General features: G+C 33.8%; 1 protein-coding gene across 1 annotated transcript in view; it reads left to right on the forward strand.

Annotated features, from left to right (window-relative positions):
- Positions 1-13,525, forward strand: part of LOC149580164 (metal tolerance protein 11-like) — a 98,345-nt gene extending 84,820 nt beyond the window's left edge. The window contains exons 4-6 of the mRNA XM_089789853.1: positions 8,736-8,816; positions 9,519-9,752; positions 12,862-13,525. Coding sequence (XP_089645979.1) covers positions 8,736-8,816; positions 9,519-9,752; positions 12,862-13,209 — 663 coding nt within the window. The 3' untranslated portion in view covers positions 13,210-13,525. The remainder of the gene's footprint in view (positions 1-8,735; positions 8,817-9,518; positions 9,753-12,861) is intronic.
- Positions 13,526-20,219: the final 6,694 nt, after the last annotated feature.

The raw sequence follows: 20,219 nt of genomic DNA on the forward strand, positions 1-20,219 counted from the left end.
CACAACACTCATGCTATTCTATACAACCGCACTGCTTCGGACAATCGTCCTACTTCCAACAACTGCATAACTTGGTGAAAAAAGATCTTCCTCAAGCGAAGTTGTTCGATTCTCTTCTTGTATCCTTTTGTCGGTTGTATTGGGAACAAAGAGTTCACTCCACGCTCGTGCTCCCTCGGCACTTTGAGCCGTGTGAGTTGCTTCCCTTCCATTTGGCTGCTCTACCCTTAGCGTATACAAGTTAATGAACTCCTTTGTTTCTTCCACCAAATTCAATCATTGTCGAGTCTCCTCCAGCAATTCCTCGGTACTCCTCGGCCTACTAGGTGAGTGCACTCCCTCTGTCTATGCCCCTTCACCCCCTTGGTGTCCGTCGGCAATCTGCTGAAGCTTCTGTCTGCGCTCTGCCTGTTGTGCTAAAATTAAAACTTTTTGTGATGTTCATTTTTCATCCTTGTCTTTTACCTTGTTCCTATCCTTGTTAAGCAAATTCGGCATTAATCTTCATAACATTCCTTCATTCCAGATTTGTCTGGCAATGGCGCCAAAAGTTTACCGTACAGGGTAAAAGGATAATTAACACATGTAGTATAGCATGATATAACACAGAACAGATACTTTATTCATATACACAATATACTTATTAGAATAACTCCAATGATGATGATTACAATTTCCATTCCGGATGGTGTACATATACCTTTCTGAAGGGGTGACTCAATCGTCATGCACCCATTCGGATACTATTCTACCCATCGGCTACAATATAGATTTTATCGACAACATCTCCAAGTCCGAGTCTATGAAGTGTGAACTATGGTTGAGTGCATGAATCTAATGGGATCCTCAATGGTTGCATCAAATCATTAGAAAAGCTTTGACTTGATTGTATGAATATGTTGGCTATGGTTTAGGCCTCTTATTTTAACTCATTGGCTCGATGAGTTAGATTGTTGGCAATGAGATCAACTTTCTCCCATGAGCATTTGAGGTTATGATACCTAGTAGTTATCTCTCCAACCTGGGCCTTCCAATGATGTAACTCCATTATACTTTCTTACATCTATTTTGCAAACTCCCTGGTCATTTATTAAGGCATATACTACTTGGGTCTTTGAGAGAAGTGTTGGTCAATAAGAAGTCATTGTTCCTCTATTACTTGGTCCAATGAATGTCAATGAAAGTAGACCTAAGAGTTAAGTGTGAATAATGGATAAATTAATTAAAGGGACACACCTATAATAAAGGGGTCCTCATAGAGACAAAATCCATAAAATATTTATAATTTAACTTAACTAATTAATTAATGTAAATAAGTCTTGTGATGCATGTTCTCCTTGTGCCTCTTATTCCATTCATTTATTCAGAAAGATAATTTGACTATAGCTCCTATGACTTCTATATAGGAGGGCTTCTTCTTAATGTTGGGCCTTTTGCTTCTTGTTCACTTTGAGATGTATCCCCCTTTCTTTTTGCTTTTCCCATCTCACTTTTAGTTTTCGTTCTTGAGAATTTTTAGGCACACCTTGGCACCTTTGGTTCTTCTATTGTTCGTTCCTATCTCAATGGTTATGGGCCTTTGTACAGGCATTTTTGGCTCTTTTTGAGGTTCCTTTCTTTTTGTTTCCATCTATTATTTTGAACCTAGTTAAGGTTCTTGCACTTTATTTTGCCATTCCTTAACATTGTGCCCAATTGGTGAGTGACGTTGGTCCTTCTTTGAGAACAAGTTTGGAATTGGGTGTTCAAGCTCTTAATGGGGAAGTCATCATCTTTCCATCAAGACCCTCTTTGTTTAGTGCTTTCCCTTTATCCTACCCTTTTCCTTGGCTTTGTTCTTCTTATTCCTTGGTAACATCGAGGGACAACTCTTTCATTGGTATCACGTTTTGTATCCGTATACCTATGCGCACCTTTAATTCTTATATTGGCTTTTCCTTTTTAGGCTTCTTTTTGCACATGCAAACTTTTCAAATTCGTATTTCTTTCATGTCTCATTAGGTTGTTTGCCTTATCATCTATTTTTCCCATTCCTAGTCTTTGATGTATGCTTGTTCAACCTTTTACCTTTTGGAATTTTGTATCATTTTCCCTATATGCCTTATTTTGCCTCGTCATTATTTCTTTGTTTTATAGGTTATTTCTCAATTTTTTATTCTTGTGTACCTCTTACTTGTCCCTTCTTGTGGGGGATTCATTCTCAGTCATTGTCCTTTTCTCTTCATTTGTCTATATCTTCTTTGCTTACCATCCTTAGTTTTACTTTGCCTTTATTCTTTATGCGTCAAAGGTTTGTTCTTCTAGATTCTTTTAATCTATTCACTTTTTAATTTCTCCTAGCTGTTATTGTTAGTGTGAGAAGAACAAGTTTTCTCTAACTAGTTTGTTTTTAGCCTACAGATTTCAGCCATATTCACACTACACTTAAGCTCATTTGGAGAGAAGCTAGAATTTTGTCTCAATTCAGAATCACCAAGTGTCCCAACAGTTGTCCATAGAGTCCTACACTTGTCTTACTTGTGGATAGATAGTCAAAGTTTCAATCCTGCATTCTCACCTCTTCTTGATCACTCTTATAAACAAGGCCCCTTTGTACATTTCAAGTAATTTCTTATGATATTTCTCATTTTGCATATTGCTTATTCTGAAGAGTTTTCTATTTCGTAAGTTGTTCGAACATGCTATCAAAGTATTCTTGAAAAACATCTCTTTTCTGATTTTGTGATGCTTCAAATTGTGTGTTTTGGAGTGAAATGGACATCATGGTTGCACTTTGGAGGACCGAGAAACAAATTTTGAAATATAATAATTGCATTTTTTGTGACTGGTATGTTTTAGACATTTTTGAGGCATACATGGTAGGGTCATATAAATCTATATGGTGTACTATATCCCTTAGTCCGTGCCAGAGTACCAGGTCTAGGTTCACATGCTCACCTAGGTTGGCCTCATACAAAAGCATTGGGAATTTTAAGCAGCAATTTAATAAAAAATTGATTGTGCATGTACAAACCTAGGTAGGGGTGATGTCATCCGTTTACAGGCGTAGGAATTATTCCCTACATAGGGATGACGTCATCCCTACATAGCCTATGGTAAACTGATTTGCACTACAAGGAATATTTTGGCCACGAGGAGTATTTTGTTACCTTTTTTCTGCCATGATGCACACATGTCAATACCTACCTCAACAAACTGTACATGATGTCATTAGGTCGCTTTATAGAATATTTTGAGGAATATTTTCCTTGTATGGGAAATTTCATGTTGATATTAACATTTCCCTCCTACTTTCGACCCCCATTCCATTGACAGGTTTAGTTTTTTGACTTTGGGAGGTTGTTTCTCAATCATACAAAGGGCTCTTTGATTGAGCTTTTTTTCACTAATTTGTTTTTGTAGAATGATGTAAAAATAAAATTCCAATTGTCAATTACTTTTAGGACAGCTTGCACAATCCCAATTTCCGAAACTTTCAAAGGCTTGTTTGGGCTCATCTGGTCACCTTTTTGGGTATCGTTTGTCTAACTTGCATAATATTTGAGCTCTTCGTAGTGGAGAAGTTAGCTTTTCATGAAAAATAGAATACTAGATTTTGAAAATTCAATTGTGTAACTACACTAAAATTAAGTTCCATATCATGTTATATTTGTAGGGTTTTGTACTTCTCAATCGGGGGGGGTGACTCAATTTTTAATTTTTATCATTGCATTGATGTTTGAAAGACTTGATACATGTCTTCATTGTCCATCTTGAGATAAAACATGTAAGAACTTAGTTCACAAAAAATATTTTTGTAAATGCACTCATATAAAGTGCTACAAAATTGAATGCGAGTTCCTTATGGAGAGTATGGTTGATCTAGTGCTGGCTCTCATTCTTTTGCACATCATTGCACCCAATTTTAGTTGGTTTTCCATTATCACTATCAACATTAAGGGGGGGATCATGACATGGATATGGTAACAATTTCTATTTTTAGAGCCTTATGGACTTCACAAATTTGTAGGGGGCTACATAGACCTGCTAATTTCATCTCTCATATGGGGATTATCCCTGTGGATCACTTTGTTAGATTCTTGTACCTATATAGAGCACTGAATATTTTAGTAGTGTACAACAGGTCACTTGTGCTTTGTTGATCTTTTCTATCATAGTTCTATCTCTTGATACACATCTTTGGTGGTCCATTGATTCCAACATACGCTAGTTCATCTTTCAGAAGAATTTACAACTTTTGGACATGATTCAGGAGTTGTTAATCATGTCTGTCTTCAGAGGGATATTTTTATAGGAGTTTCCATCCTTTCCTATCTCTCTTTTAGAAGGGAGTTGTATTCCGACAAGGTTTTCTCCTTTTCTCTGTTTATGAGAGATTTTCACTTGTTGATGAGTACCTTATCAAGCCATGTTGTTGGGACTCCTCTTTTTGTTAATAATCTTAATCCCCAAGAATCACTTAATGGGGGTGTTAGTGTGAAAACATATTTTGTCTCAGTAGTTTTCTTTAGCCTACATAATTGAGTCCTATTCATTACACTTAAGCTCACTTGGAGGATAGCTAGACTTTTTGCTCACTTCATGTAGACTCACCAAGTGTCCCTACACTTGTCCATAGAGTTCTACACTTTTTTCACTCTTGGAGTGGTGGTCAAAGTTTCACTCCTACCATTATATCTTTTCTTAGTTGCCTTTGCAAACAAGGCTCCTTTGTACTAGTAGGTCACTTGTACTTTGATGATCTTGTTCTTTAATCATAGATCTATCTCTTGATCTACACCTTTAGAGGTTCTCTGATTCCAGTATATTCTAGTTCATCTACCAGAAGAATTTACATATTTTAAATGTTCTTCATCATCATATTCATCTTCACATAGGCATCTTTTCAAGAACTCTTATACTTTGGTTTTGTTTGTTTAGAGGACAGTTTCATTCCACATGTTTTTCTCTCTTTTTCTTTTTATGTGAGAACTTCATTTGTATGTAAGTACCTTATTGGGCCATGTTGTCAAGACTCATTTTTTCAGTGATTAGCTTACTCCCTATGTATCACTTAGGCGGGGAGCAGTTGTTAGTGTGAAAAGTGTTTTGTCTAACTAGTTTGCTTTTAGCTTACATAGTTGAGTCCTATTCACATTACGATTAAACTTACTTAGAGGTTAGCTACACTTCTATCTTGCCTCATGTAGATTCACCATGTGTCCCAACACTTGTCCATAGAGTCCTAAACTTGTTGCATATTTGGTGGGGTAGTTAGAGTTTCACTCCTATCTTCTCACCTCTTCTTGGTTGCTTTTATAAACAAGGTTTCCTTGTACTTTTCAACTAATTACTAGTGATATTTTTCATTTTGCATATTTCTTATTGTTGAGAGCTTTTTATTTTTCAAATTGATCTTGGTTGTTCCAACAATTGCATTTCACACTTATTTTATTGTTCTCTATATACCTCAACCAAAATTTGCCTTTTATAATATTTTGCTCCTTCTACTGCTAACCCTGGTGTGTCTTTCATTTCTTTTGCAGAATCTTGTGCATGTGTAAGATTCAAGTGGCCACTTAATAAATTCTTGACACCTTGTGATTCGTGTCATAATCACTGTCCACAACATTGTTGCACCTAATCTCTAGTATTTTAGATATTAATCTTCAGCAATTGCACTCAACCTGTAGTAGTTTAGAGATTAGTTTCTGTGATAATACAGACTTTCCCCAGATTGGTTATTGGTGACTACTCATATTGGCCACTAGGGGTCGATCATTTTTCCAAATTTTAGCATGAACAAAACAAAGTCCCAATTTGAGACGTATTAAAGTAAGAGGCTCATTAACAAATTTGAGACCTGTCAAAGTAACAGGCTAATAATCAAAATTTGAGAATTTCGGATCTGTTAAGGTAGTAGTCTCAGTGTCAAAGTTTTAAACCCCATCAAGGCAACAAACTTAGTTCAAACAAATTTGAGACTTGTCATAATAACAGGGTTTCTAAAGAAACTTCACATCAGCCAGCAAATATTGTCACCAAAGTGCTTGGCTGACAGAAGTTTGAGCAGTTCAAAATATTGTTTGGTTTCATTGTAACCCCTTTAGATTAAGGGGGGAATGTTAATGTATTAAATTATCGATTGTATAGGTTAATACATTTGAAAAAAAAATCAGTTTAGATATGTATGGCAGTTAACTTTTTCATCTGCTATTAAGTGTTTTCTATAGAATCTTCTTTTTGGTGTGCAATAGAATATATTTCTATTCTGCCCCTTCTGGGCCTAGTATTCTTTGAATTCATTGATCTTCTATAGGGACTTGTGTCCCAGAAAGAAAACTGAATTTCTGAATTATGGTAATGACTAAAGACAGCAATGAATTACAGCAAAATATAGTATCCAATTTTCTTTTCCTGATCTAAATAGTCTTTCCTTTTTCTTTGGGAAAACTAAAATTCTATCTTGCACTAAGAATCCGAAAATGATCCTTGGAATCTTTGGAAACATGGGTATTTTTGGCGGGATGGGCAAGTCAGAAAACAGCATAATCGTTGAGGTAGATTTCTGAAGTAAACAGCATGAAATGGTATCAGAAATCCCTACAAACTCATCAAAGTGCGTATTAGAAAAAATTGAAAACATCCATAAAGCAGAACTCCAGCAGTAGAATTATCCTGAAATTCATGGAGAGTAGACGAAAACCACTAGAAATGTTTCTGAAAGTCTTTGAAATGCTGGAAGTGTTTTGCAATCCTTGAAACTGGTTTCCATGCTATCACAAATGTGTTGTTGGAGCCAAAGGGAAAATGCATTGTTTATCTGCAGGGAAATGTTATGTCTTTTTTCATTTTATCCTGTATGAGATCTTGAAGAGGGTTTCATTGCTTCTTCCTCAGGAATCAAATTTCTAAATGTTCCATTTATTCTCATGAGAGATGGATTCTTGTGAATCACTACTCATGAAACATGCGTCATTGAGTTTGACTCAAAAACTACACAGTTAAATCCTGATAGCAATATCATAATTTGACTTGCTGTGGAAAATATCTCCTACATTATCAATTGATGAGCTTTCGGGGCTTTCTAATGAATGGTTCATAAGGCACAACACTTGGTGAAGGTTTTGCAAATGGGGTTGCAAGCAGAGTGTGTTTAACTATGGAGGAAACTCCGTAGTTAAGTGCGCTCAAGCTGGAGTAGTACTGGGATGGGTGACCTCCTGGGAAGTCCCGGTGCTTCACCTAGATCCAATGAGTGCTAAGTGATCCATTTATTCGCATGAGAGATGGATTCGCGTGAATGACTACTCATAAAACATGGGTCAACGAGTTTGACTCAAAAACTACACAGTTAATCCTGATAGCAATATCATAATTTGACTTGCTGTGGAAAATATCTTCTACTTATCAATCAAATTTCTGTTTACTTCTTTCTTTTCTTGCACATCTTTTTTTTCTTGAACACATTGAAGAATACACATCTTCCATTGGAGTGATATCAAATGCCAAATTTATCTCCTGAGGTCATATTTTAGTGTGAGATGCTAAGGGTCTGTAATAAGGCTTTCATGAAGACATGAAGTATTCATTAGTTACATGGAATAGCTCTGCAATTCCATGTTGTAACAAATGTTAGATCTAGGATCACTTGCTGACCTATGAAAAGGTCTAGTTAAAAATCGTCACCATAAAACTCTTACAACTTTGTTGGTTGTTAATTAGTCCTTCCACTTTTAAGTTGTTCTTATTATCTATTATGCATCTCATGCTCTCTGAAGCTACTTAGAGAACATTTCAACTGCATTTCGTTTTTTCTCCTGACTATCTGACTCCTTATCCTTTGGCTTCTTATTCAAGACATGATAAGAGATCCTATGTAGCAGTGGGGCATTCATTTAGGAAACTTCAATTTGTGTATTTCAAAGCTCCAAGAACCAAAGATGTTACTGTTTTTTAGCCTTAGTCTTTGCAACTTGATGTTTTGTGTTGAAAATTGCATTTATTTGCTACTCTCAATCCCTAGCAATGGAGGTTTAGTTTCAGTTTAAGAATAGAATGAGGCTTATAACATATTTGATAATTTCATAGTGCATATCAATATAACCTAAGATGAATTATAATCTTGATCAGTTAAGAACTTGTTTGTTTTTATTTTTCTTATATAGTTTTTATTTTTTATTTTTTTTAGGCAAAAGTGGACTAACCACTGTATATATATATATATATATATAAACTGATTCGATGACTCAACTAGGAAAGAACCAGTGAAGAACCTGGCATCCTTGTCTGATACACATAGATAATATCATAGAAAATACCTACGCATACACTAGAATGACTTCAAGCTTACCCCTTACGTAGGTTTTTATCAATTAAAATCAATCTATGCATCTCATTGTCCTTAGTAATAATATCAACTGGATTTAAAGATATGATATTCAAGCCGTCACATCCCAGATTTGCTAAATAATCTGCCAAGGCATTACCTTCACGAAGAGTGTGTGAAATATAAACCTCTTCAAGAGAATCTAATAGTTTTGATTTTTACTCACTATCATTACTTGTTTCTGCGCCACATTTCATGGCAAACTGAAAAACCCTCGGATCTTTCTTATGCATATGCATACTTGATAAATTTTTGTAGGCTCATATTCTTTTTGTTAATTGTCTATATTTCTTGTTTGAAGCATGATTGTTATGGATTCCCCAAAATTTATTGAGTTTTGATTCTAATTAAAATGCTCTACGTGCAGGGTATTATGGTTTTTGCTTCAGTTATGGCTACTTTGGGAATACCTATCGTGGTAGAATCTTGTAGACAGATTGCTTCAGGGGTAAATTTCTTGTTCATGCATATACATTTAAAAAGGGGATATCTATTTTTTTGTATGGCTCTTATGATGGCTTGAACTTTCCACAAGCATACAGGATATACTATGTGCTCATTTGGATGTTTCTTTAGCTTTGTGTCACATGAATACATATACAATGTTTTTCGTGCAGGATAATCGTAACCATAAATTCTATCTATCATTTTCTTTAATTCCTTTTTATGGCATTTTTTTTGGAAAGTTTAAATAATATTTTTTTTTTTGGAGGCACTAATTGCTTGCTTAAATACAATAAAAAAATTTGGAATATTGTTTTTGATAGATTTACAGTATCATCAGCTTGAGCTGTGTCTTAATGTTTTAGCTAAAAGCAAGTCAGTCAATGCAAATGTAAATACTCATAGAGATCATTGATGTTGAACTTTGCTTTGCCTGACTTTCATGGCTTGCCTGCAAAAATAAGCAAAATACAGGCCAATGTCAAGGTCCTGAAAGCCATCAGTTTTATTCTAGTTTATTCTGATCTTTATTCCAGAGCCATAAAATGTTACATGGTTATGTCTCACAGATAATGTTTCTGGTTTTTATTTCCCATCTGTTTTATGTTCTGTCCAGCATTAGTGCATTATCTTTTAAACAAGTATGCTGCATTTGAATATTACATTTAAGTAATACCTTTACCTCAATTATTGTCAAATTTTACAGGAGAAAAGTTTATCATTAGACAAAGAGGAGTGGCTCTGGGTCGTTGGAATTATGGTTTCTGTCACTATTGTGAAGTTCTTCCTTATGATCTATTGCCGGACTTTTACCAATGAGATTGTAAGGGCATATGCCCAAGATCATTTCTTTGATGTCATCACCAATTCAATTGGTCTCCTTGCCGCAGTTCTTGCAAGGAGATTCCAGTGGTGGATGGATCCTGCTGGAGCAATAGTTGTACGCGCTTCTCAAACCCTTCACTTGACTGACACTTCTCAATTTCTATGAAGATTTTTCTAGATTTTCTTTGTGATATTAATATGCCTGAAAAGAGCTTTTCATGAAAATCTATGTTAAAACATTACTTCATATGGATTAGTGTACATGCAGATGTCCTCTCCAGAATTCATAACTGCCTCATATGTTATATGTGTAGACACCTAAAAATCCTTTAAAAAATAAAGTATTTTTATTTTTTGAAAAAATCCCTGATGACATCATCATTTATTAATTAATTAATTTTTATGCCATTAAATCCCTTTATCTTAATTAAAAATATTTAATTAAGGAATCCCTCCCAAAAATGTTTAAATCTTATTTAAACATTATTTCCTTATTTATTAATTATTTAATTAATAAATTGACCAAAAATCCTAAAATAAATAAAAAATTTATTTTTTGCCCAAAACTTGGCCAATTTCCTTATGACCAATAACCTCTTCCAAAATCTTCTAATCCTTCTTTAATTTCGATTAAAGGCTAATCCCATCATTTCCTACCCCTAATCCCAACTCAAAATATTTAATTAAGATTAAATATTAATCCTCATGTTTATTAAAAAAGTTTTAATAAATATCTCCTCAACCCAAACCCTTGAAATAAATAAAACTTTATTTATTTCTTAAAAATCTAATTTATCCTCATCCTAGGAAATTCTAGACTATTCTAGAAAGTCTTTATCCTCATCCAAAGTCTAGACTCTTCTAGAAGATGTCTTTAAACCTAATCCTAATCCCCTCCTAACCTTGTCACATTCCCTAAAAATGGGTTAAGACTTACTAACCCAAGCCAAAGTTAACAAATATCTCCTCCTTCACCCACCCTCATTAAATGCCATCCACTTGCCTATCCCTAAGCTAATCCTAAACCATCCTAATCCATCCTCTAATCATTTGCACAAGCCTAAACATGCTTAAAACCTTCCTAATCAAGTCCAAGTCGAAATTGCTCTCATCACCCTCAAAATATCTCAACCATAAAACTTTATGAAGTCCACTAGGTCATAAATGACTCTTACAAGCCTTTTTATTGCTCTTACAAGTCGTTATGAGGGTCTTTATGAAGATTTTATCCCTTGAGCCTCTTTTGTTGACTCATCCTTCCCCTTTCCTCCATCCTCTCACCATGTGACATGTGTCACTCCTTAATTGGCTATAAGGAAGCACAATCCATGTGCTCTCTTCTCATGCAATCTGAGCCCTCCATGAGTTTTTTCCCATCCTTGCATCTTAGCCCTCAATCCCTCAAGCCTCTTGCCTATAAATTGGATCCTTCCCCTTTGCAAAATAACACAATCCATGAAGTAAAGTTATAATGCTATTTTGAGAGCCAAATCCATACTAAAGCCATATATCCACACCAAAAATCCACAATCATCCATTGAAGCCTTTGGAAGCATATTGAGCATACATCCTATCCATTTAGATAAAGCTACTCAACAAGAGAGCTTATTGAGAGAGTCCATTAATGACTCATATTCTCAATTGAGAGTTCATCTTAGTCTATCTTGAAGTTTATGAATTTTGTTTAGTTTGTAGAAGCTTTATTTAAATTTGGTTTCTATTAGCATACTAACATTGCTCATATACAATATGTTGGTAGTTGTTCTCTTCATTTTCACATATATACTCAGCTTTTAGGGTTTTGTACATTCCTGTATGATTTCCATAAATATATACTTCAGTAGGTGTTGATTGAAGTTTCCCAAACACATAGATTTGTATGGTTTATGCATTTTTACCCATTATGTATGTAAATATTTACTAAATGAGAATATTTGGTTAGTAGACAATTTTGTAGCCTTCATTTCTCCTCTCACAGTTATCTTTACACTCTAATAAATGGTGATCTAATCTGAAATCTCAAATACATCACCAGAGTTTTTGCTTTGATGATTGCATGTTAAGATCAAAAAGATTGTATCCATTTAAGATTGATAAGCCAACATTTTTAGGACCATACTATTTGTAGGTCTCTATTATTTGAACTAGTTTTAAGCATGCAATGTAGTTTTCTGTATTGTTTGACTCTATCACTCGAGGTTACTAAATTATATTGCATGGTGTCCAAGTGGTAGAGATCAAATGGTTAAAGTGTTAGGGTCCTCACTGTGAAGACCTAAGTTCAAATCCTCCACATGACACTTAAAGTGGAATAAGTGTTGACTCTTGGTTTTCCACTATCTGGCTTCTAGTAGTAATTCATAGCTTGTTGCTCTTAAGGAGCTGACTGCTAAGGACCTTGTCAAGAGAAATACAGAGTTGAAGGCATTTGCCCTGTCAAAAATGATCTCAGTTAGGTTTATCATTTTCGTTATAGCTGTCTTTATGCTAGTAGTGCATTGTAGTATCTAAATGGTTAATAGAGTCAGAGGATGTCTAAATGTGTCCTCCTAACTAGCTTGCATAACCCAGATTAAATATAGAACATATTTCCACTTTCTGCTAGTTAACTGATTTCAGAAAGTTTGAATATATATAGCCATCTGCCTTATTTGATTTACTAAATTCTGGAGAACTTAGTTGTTTAGAAAAGTATTGTGGATTGTGTTGCCTTAGAGATGATAGTGACGACCATTGCAAGGTATAAAGAATGTGTTTGGAACAGAGAACAGAGACTGCAGCTCACCAGTTGTTCTTTACCTCCATACACATATGGATACACATTTTCGTCTGTATAGATGATGCACAATGATGTTTTTCACAACGTACCTTTAACTTTGGAAACATTTAGAGTACTAAAAGCTGCAGGCATGCACTTGAGTCCCTCAAAAGGATGCCATAAATAATCCCTTGCTAGAGATGGGTAAATTGTAGAGATATAGTGAGGAGGATGTATCACGTTCTGATTTAAACTTGATCATTAATGTCTAGCAGGTTATTTAAACACTTTGAGTGAGTAGGATGTACAGTGTTCTGATCTCTAAAGTCTAAACTATCCTTACTTTTTCCAAGATTGAAAATATAGATTGTCCTACATCCTTTGAGCTCATCCCAAGTACGTTCCACATTTTATGTTAATATTTGTTGTTTGAAATACTAAAGCTGATGGTGGATCTTTTGTGCAGCTAGCACTCTATACAGTCCGGACATGGTCAAACACAGTTCTGGAAAATGTGAATTCCTTGGTGGGAAAAACAGCTTCACCTGATTATTTGCAGAAATTGACATATCTCTGTTGGAATCATCACAAAGCCATACAGCATATTGATACAGTCAGAGCTTACACATTTGGCTCTCAATACTTTGTTGAAGTTGACATTGTGCTACCTGGTGACATGCCCTTGCAAAAGGCTCATGACATTGGAGAAACGCTTCAAGAAAAATTGGAATCTCTTCCTGACATAGAACGGGCTTTTGTGCATATAGACTATGAATATAATCACAGGCCTGAGCATAACAACAAGCATTCCTAGTTGTTTACTTGATTGGTTATATACTTATTGCAATTGTTTTCCAACTTGCATGTAAGTCAACTATTGCTGCCAATATCCCTCTTCCAATGTGTTATTTAATCACTATCAATGCGTGGCAATTTATAGCTTTTGCATCTATTTTTAGTGGCACACTTTTGTTTCAAAGTATATTTGCACAATTGGCAGAAATTTTTGAAGAACTTCTGCTGTAGTTTCTTAGCTACTTGTTCTATGCAAACATGATTAAACAAGCTCCAAATTAAGACCTTGCTGGAAATCTTCAATGCTAACATTCTCAAATACATATTCTCCGAGCTATGTGATTCTTTTTATGCAGTAAAGCTTTAGTTGATTTTTTAATTGCTTACAATGCTGATGTTCGAATGTCTGAATTCCGCATCTATAAATTCTGATGTGTTTCTCTGTTTAAAAAAAAATCATATGATATATGTAAGGGAAAACTCCTGTATATGTTGCTTATAATTTATTCTCATGGATCACCATAGAAGAAAGTGCAAAGATTTTTGTGGTCTGAAAGTTTCAATTACCTCCAGAACAGTTGCCCAACCATAGCTACAGCTCTCAAACCAACCAAAATGATGTACCAAGATTTGCATAATTACATTATGGCAAAGACTTTCACTCGAATCAGAGATGGATTTATTGAGTTAGTGAAAGTAGTTAACTTGGTGACTAAAAAACTTCAGTTGTAGTAGAACTCTTTGTGTGTATTTAAGAAAGCAAATATAAAAAACATAGGAACAGGTGAGTGAATATTGAATTGTCAGTGCAGGACAAAGACAATGGTGCTCTGTGTAATAAAAATTCTAAGGATGTTAATGTCTTGACAAAACAGTCAGTAGTCATGAGATTGAACCCAGTTGAAGTTGGACAATTTCAGCTGGTGTCAATTGCATCACTATGCAGTGCACTCATCAGAGATTCTTTTGCTCATGGCCAAAACAGTTTTAGATAAGACAAAAGACAATTCCTGCACGGTTTGAACAAAGCTGAAACACTCAAAATCCACAAAGTTTCAGTTATTGAGGACTCCTGGGCTCCTCTCTGACATTGTAAGTTGTGTTTATAAATACCTCCAACAAAGGCCATTGCAGACAAATTTTTTGTGGTATTTTTGTAACAAATTGCTTCAAATGAACTTATGTTACTTCTGGATGGCTTAAACATCACACAAGAAGGCTTGATTCCTTGACTAAAAGTGTTAAATAGTCAAAGATGACTTTTTTTTTGCCAAGCTTAATTTTTTCCTTGGTGTGTTATGTTTAAGAGTTACCTATTACTTCTGCTATAGTTCATAAGACAAGTTGATGTGAAAATTTTAAAGCTTCAGTGGTCTTTGGGTATTGCGATTTGTGCAAGAGAAGTTCATGTAGGCCTCTAGTAGATAGTAAACTATCAATTTAATTCATAAGATGATGGTTTGAGGAGATCTCTCTCAATTTAAGTCCCCTCAGGTCCATTACTGTTGTATTTTTCATTTCTCTATGTATTATATGCTCTTTAATTGGTCATATATTCTTCCTTTCAACCGTATTTGTACTTAATTAGACAAGAGTATATATGGATTTTTTTTGCATATTTTGTATAAAATACATCTTTACAATCATTGTATTTAAGGTTGAATAAGATCCACATGGATGAGTTATCTAGTGGACTATTCATACTAATGACAAATCAGTATTGTAAGAGCAAAGTTTTCTTCAATTTAATGAGTTTTTGTGTCCACGATCATTTTTATAGATTTATGCCTATGATTAGATCAGCTAGTACAATTGGAAAGGTAAAGTTGTTTCCTTTTAGCAGGACAGAGTCCAAAGATTGGGTAAGAAGAGTAAGGAGAATGACCCATGATGATGCTGTAGCTCTCAATAGAGGAGATTTATTAGGTTGGAGAAGGATGCAGCAAGTATTTCCTGTTATATAGGGAGAATAGAATGCATTATAGAGGCATTGTAGGATGAATGATGTCTTTTGAGAGTCTAAAGCCAATGAACAGCTAGTTTCTAATGATAGAGTAAGCAGAGTTCTCTGACACCTCTTTTCAAAGCCAAGGCAAAGACACCAGATCAGCCATACAAAGGAGGCAAATATACTAAGAAATTTTGGTATTAATTTGCATAATTAGGATTATATTTCAATGAGCACCATCTATTGAAAAACAACAAATTTCTTCATTATACAAGATTGACAAAGTATGATTATGTACTTGGCTGCAAGCAAAATGGTGACTGAATTCAAGCTAATGGAAAAGAGATCTTGAGTCATAATCGAGAAAGTTTTATAGTAATGAGTTTCTTATAAGAGTTGCCACATGGATAAAGATATTTTAATATGAGTATATTAATGTATTTAATAGCCATCTAAGGAGCTTTGTGTTACTCTCAAAATTGAAGGATATAGATGAGGCATGCTTTCATGTTCACATCCGAAGGGACATGGCAAGAAGTTCATCTCCTTCAAACCCAAGAACATCAAAGTTATTTAGAGGCCAAAGACAAAAAAGTAGGCAAGTTGGATGCTTTTATTGCCATTAAATTTTATTCACATTGTGATGTTAATAGTTATTTGAGAGAAACATGTTGGAAACAACATTTGAAATTGTGCCCATGGAAGAGGAACAAAGGAAAATAGATTAGGAAGGCTATGATTTCTTTTGAAGGCCAAGAATCTTAAAGTGACATCTAGAAATAGGAGGTATCTTTTCCTCATATAGAGAGATTCCATACTTGTGGGATTGAAAGCCTTCTAAGTGGGAAAGTGTATTCTAAAGTTGATTAGCTAAGTTGGGGAAACTAATGTAGTCACTACATGTTCTTCTAAAGGTGCTTCCTTTACTAAACACTATTAGCGACTTTTACTAAGTAAACACATGAACATAGTTATAGAATATCATTTTTTTAGCGTAGAACTATAGGAAAAATAACTTAAATTACTTTTGTTCTATTCTACTCACTATTATGATGTTTCCTAAAATAGTAGTAAATAAATTAAAAATAGGTAAGAGCTAAAAAAAAAAAACAAGTATGGAACTTGAGATTGAACATGAAACGTGAAATAAAGTAGGAAAAGGCTAGATAAGGTTTGTTTCTTCAAACTTAAGAGCTAAGGAAGTATTTGTAGAAGTTTTCAAGAATTACATAAGATAATAGCAATCTTTTAGTGCATTAATGTCTAGAGGTCATACTATTAACTCTTTCTCACTCTAATGAGCTTTATGTTTCTTTAGGGACTTATACCTAGCTTTAATCTTTGATGATGCATTAGAAAACTTCCTAAAATAATTGGGTCCTTTGATTGGTGTGACCTAAATAAGTTCATACCTTCTCACATAATTTTTTGTTGCAACAAGAATTTTTTACAAGTGATTGAATTGATTTCAAAAGTGTAACAAAGCTTTTAAATATTTTTCAAGGGAGAGCTAATCAAAGGTACAAGAGGTTGATCAAGTTTGGAGTTGGAGAGGAACCAAGATTTGGCTTGGTGGAAAGTTATAGACATTTGATTGTGAGAGTACCCATTTAATTTGAAGACAGGACAAAGATGGGCCAACTCAAAGTCCAAATTGTCAGCATTGCAAATATGATAGACTCAAATGGAAAGGTTTTTAAGGATTTGCAATTTGTGGTTGGGGGGTGTTGTCCTCAATTTTGACATCGCAAAATTGAGGCAACCTTACAAAATTTTCTCATGGATTTGTAAGTGCATCCTCTTTGTTCTATGCACTGATGAGGCATCATGAAAACAATTCATTATCTCTGAATTGTTCTTTGTGTAGTCTTGTCTATGTGTTCTTTTGAAGGTTTTCCTTCGAGATTATCCCCAATTGTTTATAGGAAAGAGTTTTCCTTCTCCCACTACAAATACTCTATTTTTGGTTAACTTTCTTGTTTTTTCTTTGTGTTTTTTTGTATTGTAAATAATTTTTGCTTTTATTTTTGCCTTCGGTGAATAGCCCTTGGGATTTTTCTCGATTCAAGCTAACTTAGGTTCAAAACAAAGTTGTTCAACTCAAGTTATAAGGGAAAAATCTCATAAAAGTGAGTTTTTTTATTGGCAATTGCATGATATAAAGTTATATTTGATATTTAAAGTGGATTTTGTAGTCTATTTTGAAATTTCAACTCATTTTGAGTTGATTTGACCATAGTTTTTTATGTTTTATGAAAATAACTCATTTTAAAGTTATTTTTCATGTTACTTTATTAAAATTATGGTAAAATATAATATTATTACATGAGATGTCTTAAGTGCATAAGTGGGATTTTTATTTCATATTGCATATATCCACATGCAAAATACTTCATGAAAATCCACTTTCAATAAATTCTAAGTTTGAGCATCATTAAAATTGTGCTTTTTATATGTGATTGTGTTTAAAGTCCATTTTTAATAATTAAATGCATATGTGTTTTTAATCATCATTTAAAGTGGGTTCTTGAAAGTCATTTACATTTAAAGGTTAAATTAAAATGAATTTTTTATTCATCTTAATTTAAAGTGGTGATTTTGGTCCCGAATACATATGATGCTTTTAATAGAAAAATACATTTTCCTCCTTAAAGAGCAAAAGTGGTGATTTTCTATCATTTTGCATGTGTTTTGTATATATGCGAATGCCTTTTAAAAATGCATTCAAGACTAAAGTGGCGATTTTCAACCATTTGTCATGTTTAAAAGTCCACGTGTTTGCCTTCAAAAAGTGTGTTTTGGTCTTCATGACATACGGTGGTGATTTTTCTTGACTTTGCACATGTTTTTATACATGTCATTGCCCTTTTAAAAATGTGTTTTCATTCATCAAGCCAAAAGTGGCAATTTTGAAGAATTTGCATATATGTTAAGACATGTTAATAAACTCCAAAAGTGCATCATTAACTAGAAGGGCAAAAGTGGCAGTTTTTAATGCTATTACATGCATTTTTTTGCTCTCTGAAAGCATGTTTAAAGGCAGCATTTGAACATGTCTACATATGGTGTTGATTTTTTTGTGCTATTACATGTTTTTGGCATATGTGTTTTCACTCAAAAAATGTGTTTTAACTTTTAGCATCCTTTGAGAAAGTTTTTGGGCATATTGTGGTGTGTATTGGGTCTCCAAAAGTGCGTTTTAGTATCAACAACATATTGGCATATGCATTTGCCCAAAAAAGACTCATTTTAAGTCTAAGTCAAGGCGTTTTTGGAGGCTTTTTGAAAAGTGGCAAATTTTGAAGGAAATGCATGTGTTTTAATACATGCATTTAATAGAAAACAACTCATCTAGGGCCCGTTTTCGGTCAAAAACTTCACATTTCTTCATGGATAATGTTTTCCATTTACTTCAAGAAGCATTCTAGGGTAAGTATTTCAATTTCTAGCTTGTTCTTCACCATTTTGCAAGCTATTTTCTTGCCCTAGATGTCATTTTTATGTCTTTGCATTTGGAGTTACTAAGTCAAATTTTGTTCCACTTTTTGTGCATTGTGTTGTTCTACATTTTGTCACCACAAAATGTTGGTAATAGCACAAAACTTTTTCAAGCTAGTTTCATGTCTCTCTAAGTTGAATTTGCTATTCAATTGTTTAATGTTGATTGATCAATCAACTCTAATTCGTATATCAAATCGTTTTATTGAAGGCTTTCTTCAAGTCTTTTTCATTTTGCTTTCTGTCGAGCCTTTGCTTGATTTTTTAAGCCTTCATAATCTTTTTCTTTGCTTTTGAGTTTGTGTTTGTTGGTTTTTAGTCCTTTGGTCTTGCTAAAGTCATGACTTTCAATTTTTTCTTCGATTTGATCTAATCTAGAGCGTAATCGGAGTTGTCAATCAAGAGATATGATTGTTTTGGTGCCTCAAAAATGGACTTTTTTGATGCAATAACACAAATTAAAAATATCATGTTATATTTTTAATTTGGCATTCACTTTTTGAAAAATATAACTTAAATTCACTTTATGTTATGTTTTAAAATTACTTTATCATTTAAATTTTCACTTAAAGTAACTATAGTGCACTTTATGTTATAATTTTAAGTTGAGTTACTTTTTGATTCTTCACTTAAAGTGACTATATAAACTATATAGTTTGAGATTAATTTTTGACATTTAAATCAAATGCTTATTTAAATGTTACTTTTTTAATGATATGTATGTGTTATATTTTTAATATGATATATGAATATATTTTATGTCTCATTAAAGTAACATTTTAATAAAATTAACTTGACATATGTATATTTAATCACTTTAACTTATTAGAAGTGGACATTTTATATGCTATTACATGTAAAATCCATCAAAAGTGGACATTTTACATGTCATTGCATATAAAGTTCAACTTAAAAGCATAAGGTCATCAAAAGTGGACCTTTTTGGTGTCAGTACACCAAAAATGTGAGCTTTCACTTCAAATGTGTCATTGCATCAAAAACATGAGCTTTACCTTAAAATATGAAATCCACCCCAAAAGGTGCAACTTTAACCAAAACCATATTTTAAAACATGTCATGCCTCCTAAAAGGTCCGATTTAAACCATTTTTCATGTATTTACTCCCAAGAAACCCAATTTTGGAAGAACGCATGTAATGAGCCTCCAAGAACCCAATTTTGGAGATTGTGAGAGATCCACTTAATGGTTTATCATGAGATCTTCTCCAATAGGGTCATTTTTTCTCATCAATGGCTTTTCTAACATCAAAAATAGATTTATCTTGCTTAAAGATATTTTTCTAAGCTCTATCCAAGGGCATGTTTTTGGTGAAAACTCCATATAAATCCATTTTTGGCCCACGTTTTTGCTTAAGGAGGAATAAATTTAGCATATTTTAGAGATTGCATTACATCTTGGTACATGTTTTGGTGTTTAACAACCAAAATGCTTTGATCTTGATGGGACTTAAAGTTGCATTCCTGTTTTGAGTACCATTCCAAAATTTTGAGTCAATTTGAGCCCTTTATGCGCTTTTCTTACATGTGTACCTAACTATTGTTTTGATGCCTATGAGGTGTTTA

This window comes from Cupressus sempervirens, chromosome 1, assembly GCF_028749045.1.
Source record: "Cupressus sempervirens isolate cs-2001-9-10 chromosome 1, ASM2874904v1, whole genome shotgun sequence".
In the NCBI taxonomy this organism is placed as follows: Eukaryota; Viridiplantae; Streptophyta; class Pinopsida; order Cupressales; family Cupressaceae; genus Cupressus; species Cupressus sempervirens.